Source organism: Cetorhinus maximus, chromosome 9 (genome assembly GCF_964194155.1).
Source record: "Cetorhinus maximus chromosome 9, sCetMax3.hap1.1, whole genome shotgun sequence".
Taxonomy (NCBI): Eukaryota; Metazoa; Chordata; class Chondrichthyes; order Lamniformes; family Cetorhinidae; genus Cetorhinus; species Cetorhinus maximus.
In genome coordinates this window covers 94,665,871-94,683,574 of record NC_135887.1, presented here as the reverse complement: position 1 = coordinate 94,683,574, position 17,704 = coordinate 94,665,871, and the positions used below count along the sequence as shown (strand labels likewise).

At 42.6% G+C, this 17,704-nt stretch overlaps 1 protein-coding gene across 2 annotated transcripts in view; it reads right to left on the bottom strand.

Moving 5' to 3' along the window:
- The window catches only part of ush1c (Usher syndrome 1C), a 279,860-nt gene that overhangs the window by 175,747 nt on the left and 86,409 nt on the right, over window positions 1-17,704 (bottom strand). For both annotated transcript variants that reach the window (XM_078549127.1, XM_078549128.1), the window contains exons 8-9: window positions 13,598-13,701; window positions 13,363-13,447 (exon numbers count right to left, since the gene is read on the bottom strand). In XM_078549127.1, the coding sequence (XP_078405253.1) occupies window positions 13,363-13,447; window positions 13,598-13,701 (189 nt within the window). The remainder of the gene's footprint in view (window positions 1-13,362; window positions 13,448-13,597; window positions 13,702-17,704) is intronic.

The window sequence follows — 17,704 nt, the reverse complement described above, 5'->3', positions numbered from 1 at the left end:
CCTGTTCGAAAAACTGCAGAAAGTTAGTTAAACATGGTTTTTCCTTAGGAAACCCATGCTGGTTCTCCTTAATTAAGTTGCATTTGTCCAAGTGACTAGTAATTCTGTCCCAAATTATAGTTTCTAGAAGTTTCCCCACCACCAAAGTTAAACTGACTGGCATGTAGTTGTTTGGCTTATCCTTACCCCCTTTTTTGAACAAGGGAGTAATGTTTGCAATTTTCCAGTGCTCTAGTACCACTCCGGAGTCTAAGGAAGACAGAAAAATTATGGCCAGTGCCTCTGCAATATCTACTTTCGCTTCCTTCAGTATCCTTGGATGGATCTCATCTGGTCGTGGTGCCTTGTCACCTTTAAGAACAGACAGCCTATCCAACACTACCTCCTTAGCTATTTTAAACTCTTCTAGTGACTGAATGTCCTCCTCTCTCACCATGGCCTGGGCAGCATCTTCTTTCTTGGTAAAGACAAATGCAAAGCATTCATTTAATATCTCAGTCATGCCCGGCTCCACGTGTGAATCCCCTTTTTGGTCCCTAATTGACCCCACCCCTCCTTTTACCACAATTTTACTACTTATATGCCTAGAGAGCACTTTGGTATTTCATTTTATGCTAGCTGCCAGCTTCTTTTCATACTCTTTGCTTTTTCACCTCCTCTCTGAACCTTCTGTATTCTGCCTGGTTCACAATTATATTTTCTACCTGACACCTGTCATAAGCACACTTTTTCCTCTTTATCTTAATTTCTACCTATTTTGACCTTCCAGGGAGCTCTGGATTTGTTTACCCTACCTTTTCCTTTTGAGGGAATATACCTTGACCATGCCTGAACCATCTTTTCTTTGAAGGTAGCCCATTGTTCAGCTATCATTTTTCCTGCCAACTTTTGGCTCCAATTTATTTGGCCCAACTCCGTTCTTACCCCATTGAAGTTGGCTTTGCCCCAGTTAATTATTCTTCCTCTAGATTGTTCATCGTCCTTTTCTATAGTGATCCTAAACCTTATGATGCAATGATCGCTGTTCCTAAAAGTTCTCCTAACTGGCATTTCATCCACTTGGCCCACCTCATTCCCAAGAACCAGGTCTAGCAGTGCCACCTTTCTCATTGGACTAGACAGATACTACTGCAGAAAATTCTCCTGAACACCTACTGCCCTTTACCTTGCTCATCTCTGCCCTTCACACTACTACTATACCAGTCTATATTTAGAAAATTAAAGCCACCAGTAAAGACTACTCTATAATTTTTTCACCCCTCCGTAATTTCTTTACAGGTTTGTTCCTCTGCATTCTTTCCACTTGCTAGTGGCCTATAATCTACACCGAGCAATGTAATCACATCTTTTTTGTTCCTTAGCTCTAGCCAAATCGATTCTGCCCTTGGCCCCCCTGGGACATTCTCTTTCTCCAGCACTGCAATGATCTCCATAATCAATATTGCCACCCCTCCCCCTTTTCATCCTTTCCTATCTTCCCTGAATGCCTTGCATCCAGGAATATTTGATAGCCCGTCTAGCCCTTTCTTGGGCCATGTCACCGTGATAGGCACAATATCGTAATTCCACACGGCAATCTGCGCCTGTAACTCCGACATGAAACTATCATAGTTTTATAATATTATTACGGGGTATTGTAAAGTAGTCTTATGTGTGTGTGTGTTTCTGTGTGTGGCTGATTAAATTAAATTAGAGACGGGTAGACTGCAAGGTTTAGGTTATTAAAAGAGGAAGGTGTTAAAAGACATTTGAAAGCTAATGGATGAACTAAGTAAAGGGGAATTTGCATTTTTAGGTAAAGGGGGAAAGTTGTTGGATTTTCAAAGAGACATGATAAGGTTTTTATAACTGACAAGATAAATAAGGCAGAGTATTGCATTAATTTTTCCCAAATGTGCTGACCATAATGACGACATTAAAAATGTTAATATATTGGGAAAAGTGACTTCCAAAGACATGGGGAAACAATGGGATTTAGAAATCAAAGAATGATAAATATATTTAAAGAACGAAGAAAGGCTGTTTGGGGTGTGGCCGTGTGAGATCTGAAAGGCACACCATGTGAAACAGGCTTGGGGAAAAGCCTCTAGCCACTTTGCAGAAGTCTGCTGTTTCGTTAACCAAAGTTGTGTTAAAAGCCTTTGGAATTCCACTGTCAAGTGGGTGCTTGTGGTAACCTTGCTGGATTGTCTCTACAAATTTAAAAATCTATTTTGGGCTGTTGCCTGAAAGGGGGTATGTAGTTTGTAGTCTCGTTATGCAGTAATTTTGGGAATTGCTACAATGTTAAGTAACTGCATAACTGCAATCTTGTGTATGTGTTTTATTCTTTTATTTTGTTAATAAATGTTTTAATTTAATTTTTAAAAAATCTCTAAAGCTGGTAGTGGACTCATTACTTCTGAATTCAGTGCACAAACCTTCTCATAATAAATACAAATTGCAAAACCATTGTGCTGGCATGGCCAAGTTTCCCTTATGGATTTGGTCAGTCTGACAAATACAATTTGCCGTATCATAACAAACTCACCAATCTTATTTACCACACTCTGTGCATTTGCATACATGCGCTATAACCCTGATTTAGACTTTCTCACTTACTCTGACCCCACCTATTAACTTACTATTCACTATTTTAGTGCTAACTGTCTCATGCAGTATTTTGTGCACCCTGCTATTCCTCTCCTGGTTTTCCCCTGATATCTTCTCATTATTCCCACACCCCTGCTGAGTTAGTTTAAAGCCCCCCCAACACCACCAATAAAACACTCCACAAGGAACTCAGTCCCGGCTCTGTTCCACTGAAACCTGTCTGGTTTGTACAGGTCCCATCTCCCCCAGAGCTGGTCCCAATGTCCCAAGAATCTAAGGCCTCTCTTCTGTGCCATCTTTCCTGCCATGCATTCATCTGTTTGATCCTCCTATTTCTGTACTCACTTGTGCGTGGCACTGGGAGTAATCTGGAGTGGTCCTGCTTGCTAATTTTCTACTAGCTCCCTATAGATAGGAAAAAAATTTGTGAAGAGCACATAAGGAGGCTACAAAAAGATATAGAAAGATTAAGTGAGTGAGCAAAGATCTGGCAAATGGAGTATAATGTAAGAAAATGTGAAATTGTCCATTTTGGCATGAAGAATAAAAGAGAGGGGTATTATCTAAATGGTGAAAGATTGCAGAAGGATCAGGGTGTCTAATACAAAAGGCTAGTACAGCAAGTACTTAGGAGAGCTAATAGAATGTTATCATTTATTGTGAGGTGAATTGAATACAAAAGTAGGGGGATTAACCTTCAGTTATGCAGAACACTAGTGAGACGACATCTGGAGTGCAGTGTACAGTATTGGTTACCTTATTTAAGGAAGGATGTAAATGTGTTGGAAGCAGTTTAGAGAAGGTTAACCAGACAATAACTGGAATGGGTGGTTTGTCTTATGAGGAAAAGTTGGACAGACTAGGCTTGTATCTGCTGGAGTTCAGAAGACAGTTAGAGGCAACTTGATTGAAACCCTTGAAACATATAAGATCCTGAGGGGACTTGACAGGGTGGATGTGGATAAGATGTTTACTCTTGTGGGAGAATCTAGAACTAGGGGTCACTGTTTGAAAATAAGGGGTTGCCCATTTGATAAGGACATGAGGAGAATTTTTTTTCTCTCAGAGGGTTGAGAGTCTTCGGAACTGTCTTCCTGAAAAAGCAGTAGAAGCAGAGTGTTTGAATATTTTTAAGGCAGAGTTGGATATATTCTTGGTAAGCAAGGGGGTTATAGGTTAAAGGCGGGGGCGGGATGCAGATTTGAGGTTACTATCAGATCAGCCATGATCTTATTAAATGGAGGAGCAGGCTCAAGGAGCCGAATGGCCTACTCCTGCTCCTTGTTCATATGTTTGTAAATTCTGACTGCAGGACCACATACCTCTTTCTGCCTGTGCCATTGGTATGAAAGTGGGCCATGATGGCTGGCTGTTCACCCTCCCACCTCAGGAGGCTCTGGAGCCACTCAGTGATATTCTTGACCCTGGCACCAGAAAAGAAACAAACCATCTTGGGTTCATGTCTGCTGCCGCAAAAACCACTATCTATTCCCCTATCTATCGCGTCACCTATCACTATGGCTCTTCTAGACTTTCTTGTATCCCCCTGTGCAGCTGAGCCACCCATGGTGCCATAGGCTTGGCTCAGGCTGCACTCCCTAGAAGAACCATTACTCTCATTAGTTTTCAGAACTGAATACCGGATGAAGAGCGGAATGTACTTTGGGGGCTTGTGGACTATCTGCCAGTTCCTTTTTGACTGCCCGGTGGCCACCCATTCCCTCTCTCCTTGCATAATCTTAAACTGTGGGGTGATCACATCTATAAACATGCTACCTATAGAGCTCTCAGCCTTATGGATGCATCACAGTGATGCAAACTGCTGCTTAAGCTCTGAAAACCAGAGCTCAAGCTGCTGCAACTGAGAGCACTTCCTGCACAACTGGTTATCTAGGATATGGGAAACGTCTTGGAGTTCACACATTGCACAGGATGTGCACTCTCAAAGCTGGAGCAGTCCTATCATTCCTTTATTTATCAGTTAACCTTCTTACTGCTAAAAAAAACTTTACCAATACTAATACACCTTACTCATACCGATAAATCCTACTAATAATTAACACACGTGTCCAAATGCAGCAAACCTGGGCTGACAAGTTGCAAGTAACATTCACACCACATAAGTGCCAGGCAATGACCATCTCCAACAAGACAGAAACTAACCATTCCTCAGGGTAGTGCCCTAGGCCCAACCACCTTCAGCTGTTTCATAATGACCTTCCCCCCATCATTAGGGCAGAAATGGGGATGTTCGCAGATGATTGCATTATGTTAGCACCATTTACAACTCTTCAGATGCTAAAGCAGTCCATGTCGATATGCAGCAAGACCTGGACAATATTCCTACTTGGGCTGACAAATGGCAAGTAACATTCATGCCACACAAGTGCCAGACAATGACCATCACCAACAAAAGAGGACCTAACTATCTCCCCTGGACATTCAATGGCATTACCATCGCTGAATCCCCCACTATCAACAACCTGGGGGATTACCATTTACCAGAAACTGAACTGGACAAGCCATATAAATACTCTGGCTACAAGAGCAGGTCATCAGGAGTGTGATGGAATGGTCTCCACTTGCCTGAATGAGTGCAGCTCTAACAACGCTCATGAAGCTTGACACCATCCAGGACAAAGCAGCCCGCTTGATTGGCGCCCCATTCACAAACATTCACTCCCTCCACCACCAACACACAGTGGCAGCAGTGTGCACCATCCACAAGATGCACTGCAGGAACACAACAAGGCTCCTTAGACAGCACCTTCCAAACCCACGACTGCTACAATCTAGGAGGACAAGGAAAGCAGACACATGGGAACACCATCACCTGGAAGTTCCCCTCCAGGCCACTCACTTTCCTGACTTGGAAATATATCACCGTTCCTTCAGTGTCGCTGGGTCAAAATCCTGGAACTCCCTCATTAATAGCACTATGGGTGTACCTACACCACATTGACTGCAGCGGTTCAAGGCAGCAGCTCACCACCACCTTCTCAAAGGCAATTAGGGATGGGCAATAAATGCTGGCCCAGCCAGCGAAGCACAGCCCATAAATGAATAAAAAAGACACATTACTAGTTGCAATAAACATTATTTAAGCAAAAGTCAATACTCATCAGCAATTCATTTATTCCTTACCGTTATTATTTAATATTTTTGCTGTTTTTGAACTTCCAGTTGTTAAGGCTCAGTCCCTAAGCAGCAGTACACATCAGCCAATCAACTTAAAAGTTTCCTGTGAAGTCATACCTTGATGTGACTTTCCTCTTGCGCCTCTTGTAGTCTAGCTATTCTCTCTCCTTCTTGTGCCTCTTGTAGTCTAACTATTCTCCCTCCCTCTCCCGCCTCTTGTAGTCTAGCTATTCCCTCTCCCTCTCATGCCTCTTGTAGTCTCGTTGCTTCCTCTCCCTCTCTTGCCTCTTGTAGTCTCACTGCTCTCTCTCCCGAGAGCCATTTACAGCCAGAGTGCTTGAGAAAAGCAGCGGGGCCATTTACAGAGAACGCGATTGTGGACTCCATTTAAACAAAGAGCGAGTGAGCGTGGGCCTCATTTAAAACAGAGCGGCGTGGCTTCATTTAAAAAGAGTGCGGAGAGCAGCTGATTGGTGAGTTGGATTGGTGAATGTTTCTAGTCTTTAGATTAAAATTAAGGTATATAGTTAGTGTTTCGATCTCTAGTTTTTATTTTCTCTTTCTTAAAAATAGCCTGTTAAGTATAAGATCGATACTGGTGGAAATAATTAAATTCAATAAAGTGTAAAGCGCAGGGATACTAGAGTAATTAATTAATAAATTAATTAAAATAAGATAGCGATGGCAGGACAGGCGATGTGTTGCTGCTGCGGCATGCAGGGGCTGCTGGACACCAAGGTGATCCGGAGCAAACATACCTGTAGTAAGCATTTGCAGCTCGAGGAATTTTGGATCTGAATTAAGGAGCTGGAGTCTAAGCTGCAGACACTGCACCACATCAGGGGGCGGGGGGGGGGGGGGGGGAAGTTACCTGGACACTTTGCCCCAGGAGGTGGTCACACCCAACAGGTTAGATAATTCAGATTTGGTCTGTGATCAGGGACAGGAGGTTGTGACTGCAGGTGAGGCAGGTATGGGGTAGCGTTCAAGGAGCCTTAATCCCTGAAATTGTCCAACAGTTCCGGGGTTCTTGCAAGCTGTGTGGATGAGAGTAGGGACTGCAGGGAGGATGAACGAGCTGACTACGGCACCGTGGTACAGAGAGCCATTCAAGTGGGGGGAGGAAATAGGAACATAGTAGTGGAATGGGACAGTATAATTAGGGGGATAGATACTGTTCCTTGCAGCCGTGAGCATGACGCCCGAAAGCTGTGTTGCCTGCCCAGTGCCAGGGTTACGGACATCTCCTCAGGGCTGGAGAGGAACTTGGAGTGGGAGGGGAGGATCCAGTTGTCATCATCCGTGTTGGTACCAATGACATTGATTGGACTAGAAAGGAGGTTCTGCTCAAAGAATTTGAACAGTTAGGAGCTAAATTAAAAGTCAGAACCTCCAAGGTAATAATCTCGGGATTACTACCTGAACCACGGGCAATCTAGCATGGGTTAAATAAAGTCAAGGAGTTAAATGCGTGGCTCAAAGATTGGTGTGGGAGGAATAGGTTTCAGTTCATGGGGCACTGGCATCAGTACTGGGGTAGAAGGGAGCTGTTCCGGTGGGATGGGCTTCACTTGGGACCATGCTGGGGCCAGTGTCCCGGCGAACCGAATAACTAGGGCTGTGAAGAGGGCGTTAAGCTAAATAGAAGCGGGGGAGGGTTCTGGAGAGGGTTTACATAGGCTTACAAAGCAAAAGGATATGGCGACAGTGGAGGGCAGCTACTTAGGTAATGATACCCAGCGGGTGACAGGAAGGGATAGAGTGCACAAACGTAAGAAACAGCAGCAAATAGGGTCAAAGGGTGAAAAAATGGTAAAAAGGCAAAATTCATGGCTCTTTACTTAAATGCACGCAGTATTCAGAACAAAATAAATGAATTACTGGCACAAATAGAGATGAATGGGTATGATCTTATAGCCATTATGGAGACATGGTTACAAGGACATCAAAGCTGGGGACTAAATATTCAGGGGTATGTGGCTTTTCGAAAGGACAGGCAGGAAGGAAAGGGCAATAAGGTAGCTTTGTTAGTACGTGATGGAATAAGTACGACAGCAAGAAATGATCTTGGATCGGAAGATGTGGAATCCATATGGGTGGAGGTAACATATAACAAGGGGAAGAAGGCACTGGTGGGAGTAGTCTATAGCCCCCTTACAAAAGCTATGCTGTCGGACAGAGAATAAATCAGGAAGTAATGAGGGCATGTAAAAAAGGCAGTATATTAATCATGGGTGACTTTAATCTCCATGTAGATTGAGAAAATCAAATTGGCAGAGGTAGCCACGGGCAAGAATTCATAGAGTGTATTCGGGGTAGTTTCCTAGAACAATATGTTGTGGGTTCAACCAGGGATCAGGCTATTTTGGATCTGGTAATGTGTAATGAGGCAGATTTAATAAATGATCTTAGAATAAAAGATCCCCTAGGAAACAGTGATCATAACATAGTAGAATTTAGTATTCAGTTTGAGAGTGAGAAACTTAGTTCGGAAACAACAGTGCTAAACTTAAATAAAGGTAATTACAAAGAAATGAGGGCTGAGTTGGCTGGAGTAGACTGAGAAAGGAGTTCAGCAGAAAAGATGGATGATGAACAATGGCAGACATTAAGAGCATAGTTCATGGCTCACAACAAAGATATATCCCAGTGAGGAAGAAGAATTGAAGGAAGGGGATAAACCAACCATGGTTAACCAAGGAAGTTAAGGATAGTGGCATAAAAGCAAAATACTGCGGATGCTGGAAATCTGAAACAAAAACAAAAATTGCTGGAAAAACTCAACAGGTCTGACAGCATCTGTGGAGAGAAAGACAGAGTTAACGTTTCGAGTCCATATGACTCCTCTTCAAAACTAAAGAGGAGTAAAACTGTGGTGAAATATGTACTGTTTAAGGGGATGGAACAGGTGAAGCTGGATAGAAGGTCAGTGACAGGTGGAGGCAAAGAAGAGATTGCAAAAGATGTCATAAACAGAAGGTCGAAGAGGTGTTGATGGCTGTGATACTGGTGAAAGGGGGTGCTAATGGTGACATTAAGAGTAGAAAGCAGGATGAGCAAGTGACAGATGGCCCTAGTATGGGTGGGGTGGGGGGGAGGGGACGCTGTGGGAAAAAAGGCCGAAATAGGCTAAAAGGTGGGGATAAAACAATGAATGGAAACAAATTTAAAGAACAATAATAATGGAAATAGGTGGGGAAAAATATAAAAATTTAAAAAATAAATATTTATAAAAAGGGGATCAAAAAGGGGTGAGGATGGAGGAGAGAGTTGAACTCAATGTTAAGTCCGGAAGGCTGTAAAGTGCCTAATCGAAGATGAGGTGCTGTTCCTCCAGTTTGTGTTGAGCTTCACTGGAACATTGCAGCAGGCCGAGGACGGACATGTGGGCATGAGAGCAGGGTGGTGTGTTGAAATGGTAAGCGACAGGAAAGTTTGGGTCATGTTTGCGGACAGACCAAAGGTGTTCTGCAAAAAAGTCACCCAGTCTGCGTTTGGTCTCTCCAATGTAGAGGAGACCGTATTGGGAACAGCGAATGCAGCAGACCAAATTGAAGGAAGTGTAAGTGAAGTGCTGCTTCACTTGAAAGGAGTGTTTGGGACCTTGGACGATGAGGAGGGGGGAAGTAAAAGGGCAGGTGTTGCACCTTCTGCGATTAAATGATAAGGTGCCATGGGAGGGGGTTGAGGTGTTGAGGAGTGCACCAGGGTGTCCCAGAGGGAACGGTCCCTATGGAATGCCAAGAGGTGGGGTTGAAAGGAAGATGTGTTTGGTGGTGGCATCATGCTGGAGTTGGCAGAAATGGCAGAGGATGATCCTTTGAAAGCAGAGGCTGGTGGGGTGAAAAGTGAGGACAAGGGGGACCCTATCATGGTTCTGGGAGGGAGAGGATGGTGTGAGGGCAGAGGTGTGGGAGATGGGTTGGACACGGTTGAGGGCCCTGTCAACCACCGTTGGTGGGAAACCTCAGTTAAGGAAGAAGGAAGACATGTCAGAAGCACTGTTTTGGAAAGTCGCATCATCGGAGCAGGTGCGATGGGGGCGAAGGAACTGAGAGAATGGGATGGAGTCCTTACAGGAAGCGGGGTGTGAGGAGTTGTAGTTGAGGTAGCTGTGGGAGTCGATGGGCTTGTAATGAATATTGCTGGACAGCCTATCACCAGAAACTGAGACAGAGAGGTCCAGGAAGGGGAGTGTCAGTGATGGGCCATGTGAAAGTGATGGAGGGGTGGAATTTGGAAGCAAAATTGATAAATTTTTCCAGGTCCAGACGAGAGCATGAAGCGACACCAAAACAGTCATCGATGTACCGGAGAAAGAGTTGTGGGAGGGGGCATGAGTAGGGCTGGAACAAGGAATGTTCCACATATAGCAACCGCAGACTGGGTGACTGCTTTGCGGAAAACCTTCGGTCTGTTCGCAAGCATGACCCAGACCTTCCTGTCATTTGCCATTTCAACACACCACCCTGCTCTCATGCCCATATGCCCATCCTTGGCCTGCTGCAATGTTCCAGTGAAGCTCAACGCAAACTGGAGGAACAGTACCTCATCTTCCGATTAGGCACTTTACAGACTTCCGGACTTAACATTGAGTTCAACAACTTCAGATCATGAACTCTCACCTCCATCCTCACCCCTTTTTGATCCCCCTTTTACAAATATTTATTTTTCAATTTTTATATATATATATTTTTCCCATCTACTGCTATTATTATTTTAAAAATTTATTTCCATTCATTGTTTTATCCCCACTTTTTAGTCTATTTCGATCTTTTCTTCCGCACCGTCCCCTCCCCCCACCCCACCCCCCTTTAAACAGTATATATTTCACCACATTATTACTTCTCTTTAGTTTTGAAGAAGGGTCATACGGACCTGAAACGCTAATTCTGTCTTTCTCTCCTCAGATGCTGTCAGACCTGCTCAGTTTTTCCAAGTTAAGGATAGTATCAAATTGAAAGAAAACACATACAATGTGGCAAAGATTAGTGGTAAGCCAGAGGATTGGGAAAGTTTTAAAGACCAACAGAAGATGACCAAAAAAATAATAAAGGGGGAGAAAATAAACTTTTGAGGGTAAACTAGGAAGTAATATAAAAATGGACATTAAGAGCTTCTTTAAATATATAAAAAGGAATAGAGGCAAAAATCAATATAGGCCCCTTAGAGAATGAGGCTGGGGAAATAATAATGGGGTACCAGGAAATGGCAGAAGAGTTGAATATATACTTTGCATTAGTCTTCAAGGTAGAAGACATTAACAGCATACCAAAAATACTAAATAATCACGGAGCAAAAGGGGGAAGGAAATAAACATAATAACTATCACCAGAGAAAAAGTACTAGGGAAACTAATAGGGCTAAAGGCCGATAAGTCACTTGGACCTGATGGGTTACATCCGAGGATATTAAAGGAAGTAGCTGCAGAGATAGTGGAAGCACTGATAGTAATCTTCCAAGATTCCTCAGATTCTGCAAAAGTCCCAGAGGATTGGAAAACTGCCAATGTGACATTCTTATTCAAAAAGGGAGTGAGACAAAAAACAGGCCAGTTAGGTTAACATTGGTCATTGGGAAAATGTTGGAGTCTATTACAAAGGATGTAGTAGCAGAGCATTGAGAAATGCATAATCTTATCAAGCAGAGCCAGCATGGCTTCATGAAGGGGAAATCATGCCTGACGAATTTATTAGAATTCTTTGAATAGGTACCAAGCAAGATATATAAAGGGGGACCAGTAGTTGTAACATATTAAGGTTTCAGAAAGGTGTTCGACAAGGTACCACACATAAGGCTACTTAATAAGATAAGAGCCCATGGTGTTGGGGGCAGCATATTAGCATGGATAGAGGACTGGCAAACTAATAAGAGACAGAGAGTTGGGATACGGTGGTGGGATGGGCAATTTCAGGGTGGCAACCTATAACTAGTGGAGTGCCACAGGGATCAGTGCTGGAGCCACAATTATTTACAATATATATTAATGACTTGGATGAGGGAAATGAATGTGCTATCACCAAGTTTGCAGATGACACAAAAGTAGATGGGAAGGCAAGTGGTGAGAATGATACAAAGAGTCTACAGAGGGATATAGGCAGGTTAAGTGCGTGGGCAAAATGTGGCAGATGGAATATAATGTGGGAAAGTGTGAGGTTATGCACTTTATCAGGAAGAATAGAGGAGCTGAATATTATTTAAATGGAGAAAGACTGCAGAATGCTGCAGCACAGAGGGATTTGAGGGACCCAGTGCATGAATCCCAAAAAGCTTGCATACAAGTTCAGCAGGTAATCGGTAAGGTAAATGTAATGTTGGCCTTTATTTCAAAGAGACTGGAGTGTAAAAATAGGAAAGTCTTGCTAAAACTATACAAGGCACTAGTTAGACACACCTAGAATATTGTGAACAGTTTTGGCCCCCTTATCGAAGGAAAGATACACTGGCATTGGAGGCAGTCCAGGGAAGGTTCTCTAGGTTGATCCTAGGGATGGAGGGATTTTCTTATGAGGAGAGGTTGAGTCAGTTGGGCCTGTACTCATTGGAGTTTAGAAGAATGAGAGAAGGAATATTATTGAAATATATAAGATTCTTAGGGGGTTTGACAAGGTAGACGCTGAGAGGTTGTTTTCCCTTGTGGGAGAGCCTAGGACCAGAGGGCGTAATCTCAGAGTAAGGGGACACCTACTTGAACAGAGATGAGGAGGAATTTCTTCTCTCAGTGGGTAGTCAACCTGTGAAATTCTTTACCACAGAAGGCTGTAGAGGCTTGGTCATTAAGTATATTCAAGGCTGGGTCATTAAGTATATTCAAGACTAAGATAGACAAATTTTTAATTGGTAAGGGAATCAAGGGTTATGGGGAAAAGGCAGGAAGGTGGAGTTGAGGATTATTAGATCAGCCATGATCTCATTGAATGGCAGAGTGGACTTGATGGGCCAAATGGCCTACTTTTGCTCCTATGTCTTATGGTCCCTCTCCTGCTTCTTGTAGTCTCACTGTTCTCTCTCTCGCTTTCGCCTCTTGTAGTCTTGCTGCACTCTCTCCCTCTCACGCCGCTTGTAATCTTGCTGCGCCCTCCACCTCTCATGCCTCTTGTAGTCTCACTGTGCCCTCTCCCTCTCCTGCCTCTTGTAGTCTTGGAGTTAAACCATTTTAGATAATAAACTCTACCCACATTTTGTTTAATTGTTTTTACCGGTTTGGCTTTTTTTGTTTCTTTCTTAACTCCTTTACTTTGCGATCATACAGCTTTTATCCTGCTATCCACACCTGCTCTCGAACATCATTTATTTCTTTATTTGACCTATTTCCTTCCCTTTGCTTTTGCACCATGAAATCTTTTGTCATTTAATCTCTCTTGCCCTCCATTCTATCACAGGTATTCCCTTTTGTTCTCTTTCCCATCCTTTCCCTTTCACTCACTCAAAATCTATTGTATTTCTAAAATATCTCAGTTCAGATGATGTAAGCTTAATTTTATGTCAACGGCAGGATTCTAACCCTAACAGCTTGCATTTTCCACTGCTTCAAATATTGCCAAAGTAAAAGCAGTATTAGACATTAGTAGCTTATTATCAGATAAGAGAGCCAATACCAAATCTTTACTTCTGTTCATGTGACTCACTTACCTCTAAGCCCACTTCTGCCGATACAGAGCCTGGTTTCACATTGCTGATAAAGATCCCTGGTTTCTGGGTTGGACCACTAGAAATGCTACATTAGGGGAAAGAGGGAATACTGAGTGAAAGATCCAGAAAGTAAATAAACAAATGCCTTCAATAGTTAATGGTAAAGTGGAAAGTGCAACCTGTATAACAAACCTTTACATTTTTGTCTGAAAAATTGACAAAAATAGTGACTTACCTGCAACCCATGCCTTTTGTGCCAACTAAGCTAATAAACACCTTTTTTTCCTTTATTTCCTTGCTTCCCAGTGAAGCCAGGCCAGCTACACTGATTTTCCCATCCTACAAAAGATAAGATTGGGAACAAACTCTCAATAAATTTCTAGATTTCAAAACCAGATCTACATTCGTGATATTGATGTAAATAAGGTATGCTAGGTATGTGATATGATGAGTACCTTACTTTCAATGAACATTCCTTTGGAATTAACAGAAGTTTCTAAACATGATTGGAGTTTCTCATCAATGATCTTCTTGTGATCATTGTTTTATAGTTCATGGAGAGAGAGCTCACATATAACACTATGAATTACTGCATTTTCTTTTTTTTTAATTTATTTTTATTTTTACAAAAGCCATGCAAATGTTACTACCAAGCTTCACACAAGAAGATAAAGATAGTTAAAATGAAATTAATGAAATTGAATTAGTCTAGAACTAAGTGAGACAACTTCCACATTGTCACTGTCAGTGTCAGCTATGGTTATATAGAGTGCCAACTAGCATGTATAAACTATTCTACATGTAGTATTCTATTATTATGGAGAGGAGGAGGGTTAATTTAAACAGAACTAATTTTACCTCTCACCACCCATCCATAAACAGAAAGGTGTTTTGGTTTCTTTCCCTCTTTATAAGTGGTGCTACATTTCCCAACCCCTGAATGTTTTTGTGAGATCCAACTTTCTATTAATAACCCCACAGCAAACTCGAGATAGAATGAACTCAAAGGCGTGGTTTATTTGCACACACTCAAAATGCAGGAAGAGGGTTTGCAACGTCACCTCCACAATTGGACAATAAAGAAAGGGATAGGGAAAAGAAGGATTTACAGTACAGAGACCACAGAGAAAATAAATATCTGTTCATGTGGATTCCAGAATCAAAGTCCAACAAGCTATTCCTTCACGGAGGTTGACAGGCTGAAAACTGGTGTTGACTTCACAAGATGAGATAAGCATGCAGAGATGAATCAGCCTTGTAGATGATGGTAAAGAACTTCCAATAGAAGCAGGGTAGGTGGGGCCAACTATCCAAAATGGACCAGAGCCCCTTTGTGTGTGTGGCTGCTAGTCAGATGTTAAAACAGCAGACTGAGATATTCAGTTCAGCAAGGCAATATTAACTTGTTCAACATGCCAGGGGCCTATATCACATGACCCTCACCTCTCGAACAAAGGATGTGTATCCATCATTTGGAGTGTGGCTAGGTTTTGAAGGTTGCTGAATGTCTCAGCCATTACGAATTGAAAGATGTTACAACCGGAATGGGAGGAGTGCACAGTTTATCTAGCCCCACTACTCTGCAAGTCATAGCATTAGTTTAAAAGTTTAATTAATGCATCAAAATGGCCAATTATTTACCTTCGCTACTGTCACCCAGAATAAAACGGACTTTAACCAGGTTTCTTTCAATAAACTCAGAATGATTTTTTAAAAACAAGTTACAAGAACTGGTACACAAACAATTGTGCTCTGGAAGTATAACCATCGAGAGAGAGAGAGGGACACGCACACGCACCCTCACCCACATGACAAACAGATAGGGCCTCTACAGTGATAGGTTTGGAGGATAGGCTTTAAAAAATAAAGGATAAAGTTCACAGGGTTTCAATGCTGTTGATCTGGAGCTTCCTTGTGTGAAGATTGGTCCCATTGGATGTCTGGAGGTTCTCAGCAATGGAGCTTTGGTGTGGAGGAGAATACAGAGCTGGATCAACTCTCCTCATCTCAGCTTTTCAGGTTTCCAAATGCAGACAGGTTATACTCAGGGGGATTCTCTGGCAGCAAGTTGATAACTTCAGGCAAGGCAGGGAGAGTGCAAATTAGGGCAGCCTTCCTATTCGGCTTATTCCTCAAAACTACTGAGTTCAAAACAACAGGTTCAAAACATAAAGCTTGTCTCTGTCATATGATTTCCAGTAGCATACTAGCCTTTACCTTTACCAGGATACTTCCCCCCATCAATTAAAGTGATTGCTGTTCAATCAAACACATAGCTTTTCTCCCTCAAGTACTATGCCAGTCAGGTGATTTGTTAAAAAAGGCATGCTTGCTAACAATTCCAAGGTGAACTTATGACCTTTTTAAAAAAAATTCCTGGTCCGCTTACAAGTGTCCAGATAATGCAATGTCTTTCCATATTTTAAAAGAAAAATATTGTTTTGTATGATATAATTTGAGCAAAGAAAGGTTGTGGGACCTCTTGTCTTAGCATTCTTCTGGCCAGCCTAGGTTATTAAATGCTTTGTATAGCTCTTTTTGAAGTTGGGCTGTACAGTCCACAGTTGGTTGTTATTGGCTCCTTAGAGATAAAGAGGCGTGAGTTTCCCTGAAACTGCAATGTGCCTCCTTTTGATCAGTCTACTCTCAATCATCAGTAAATTGATGGAAGGGTTTATCAGTGCTATCCAGCAGCACTTGCTTAATAATAACCTGCTTACTGATGCTCAGTTTGTATTCCGCCTGTGCTGAGGTGAGAGTGACTGCCCGTGACATCAAGGCAGCATTTCACCAAGTGTGGCATGAAGGAGCCCTAGCAAAACTGGAGTCAATGGGAATCAGGGGAAAACTCTCTGCTGGTTGGAGGCATACCTAGCACAAAGGAAGGTGGTTATAGTTGTAGGAGGTCAATCATCTCAGCTCCAGGACATCACTGCAGGAGTTCCTCAGGGTAGTGTCCTAGGCCTAACCATCTTCAGCTGCTTCATCAATGACCTTCCTTCCATCGTAAGGTCAGAAGTGGGAATGTTCATTGATGATTGCACACTGGTCAGCACCATTCGCGACTCCTCAGATACTGAAGCAGTCCATGTCCAAATGCAGCAAGACCTGGACAATATCCAGGCTTGGGCTGCCAAGTAGCAAGTCACATTCATGCAACACAAGTGCCAGGCAATGACCATTTCCAACAAGGGTGAATCTAACCATCGCCCCTTGACGTTCAATGGCATTACCAGTGCTGAATATCCCACTACCAACATCCTGGGAGTTACCATTGACCAGAAACTGAACTGGACTAGCCATATAAATACTTTGGCTACAAGAGCAGGTCAGAGGCTAGGAATTCTGCAGTGAGTAACTCACCTCCTGACTCCCCAAAGCCCATCCACCATCTACAAGGCACAAGTCAGGAGTGTGATGGAATACTCTCCACTTGCCTGGATGAGTGTATTCCAACAACACAAGAAGCTCAACAGCATCCAGGACAAAGCAGTCCACATGATTGGCATCCCTTCTACAAATAATCACTCCCACAACCACCAACAAACAGTGGCAGCAGTGTGTACCATCTACAAGATGCACTGCAGGAACTCACCAAGGTTCCTTAGGCAGCACCTTCCAAAACCACAACTGCTACCATCTAGAATGAGGGCAGCAGAGACATGGGAACACCACCACCTGGAAGTTCCCCTCCAAGCCACTCGCCATCCTAATTTATAAATATGTCGCCATTCCTTCACTGTCGCCAGGTCAAAATCCTGGACTCCCTCCTAAACAGCACTGTGGGTGTACCTACACCACATGGACAGCAGCTGTTCAAGAAGGCAGCACACCATCACCTTCTCAAGGGCAATTAGGGACGGACAATAAATGCTGGCCTAGCCAAGATCACATTTCATAAATGAAAAAGAAAAATAAATATACAGTGTGAGATCTTAGTCCCTCACACTGTACCCAACCATTTGCTAAATCTTTTCTTTGCACTTAAGCAAGTCATCAAAGTGACCAGGAACAGAGCTCTAATTTATACTGAATAATTAAAAAATCATTGAGTGCATAATGAAAATCTATGTAGCATTTTTCATATTAAAATGGTGCCATAATCTAAAGTCTAGTTTGCAGTACACACGCAAATAAATTTAAAATAAACAAACTATTAATGATTTTAGTTGCATTTTAAATAGGAAGCAAACAATATTCCAGTAAAATTCCATTAGAAATAATTTCTAAAAAATGTTCTGGGCTGTATATTCCTCTGAAATCTTAAGATTTACAAAATGCCTCACCGTGTCTCCTCTTCTTCCTGAATGTTGCTTTAAAACTCCGAGACAAAAGCAAACTG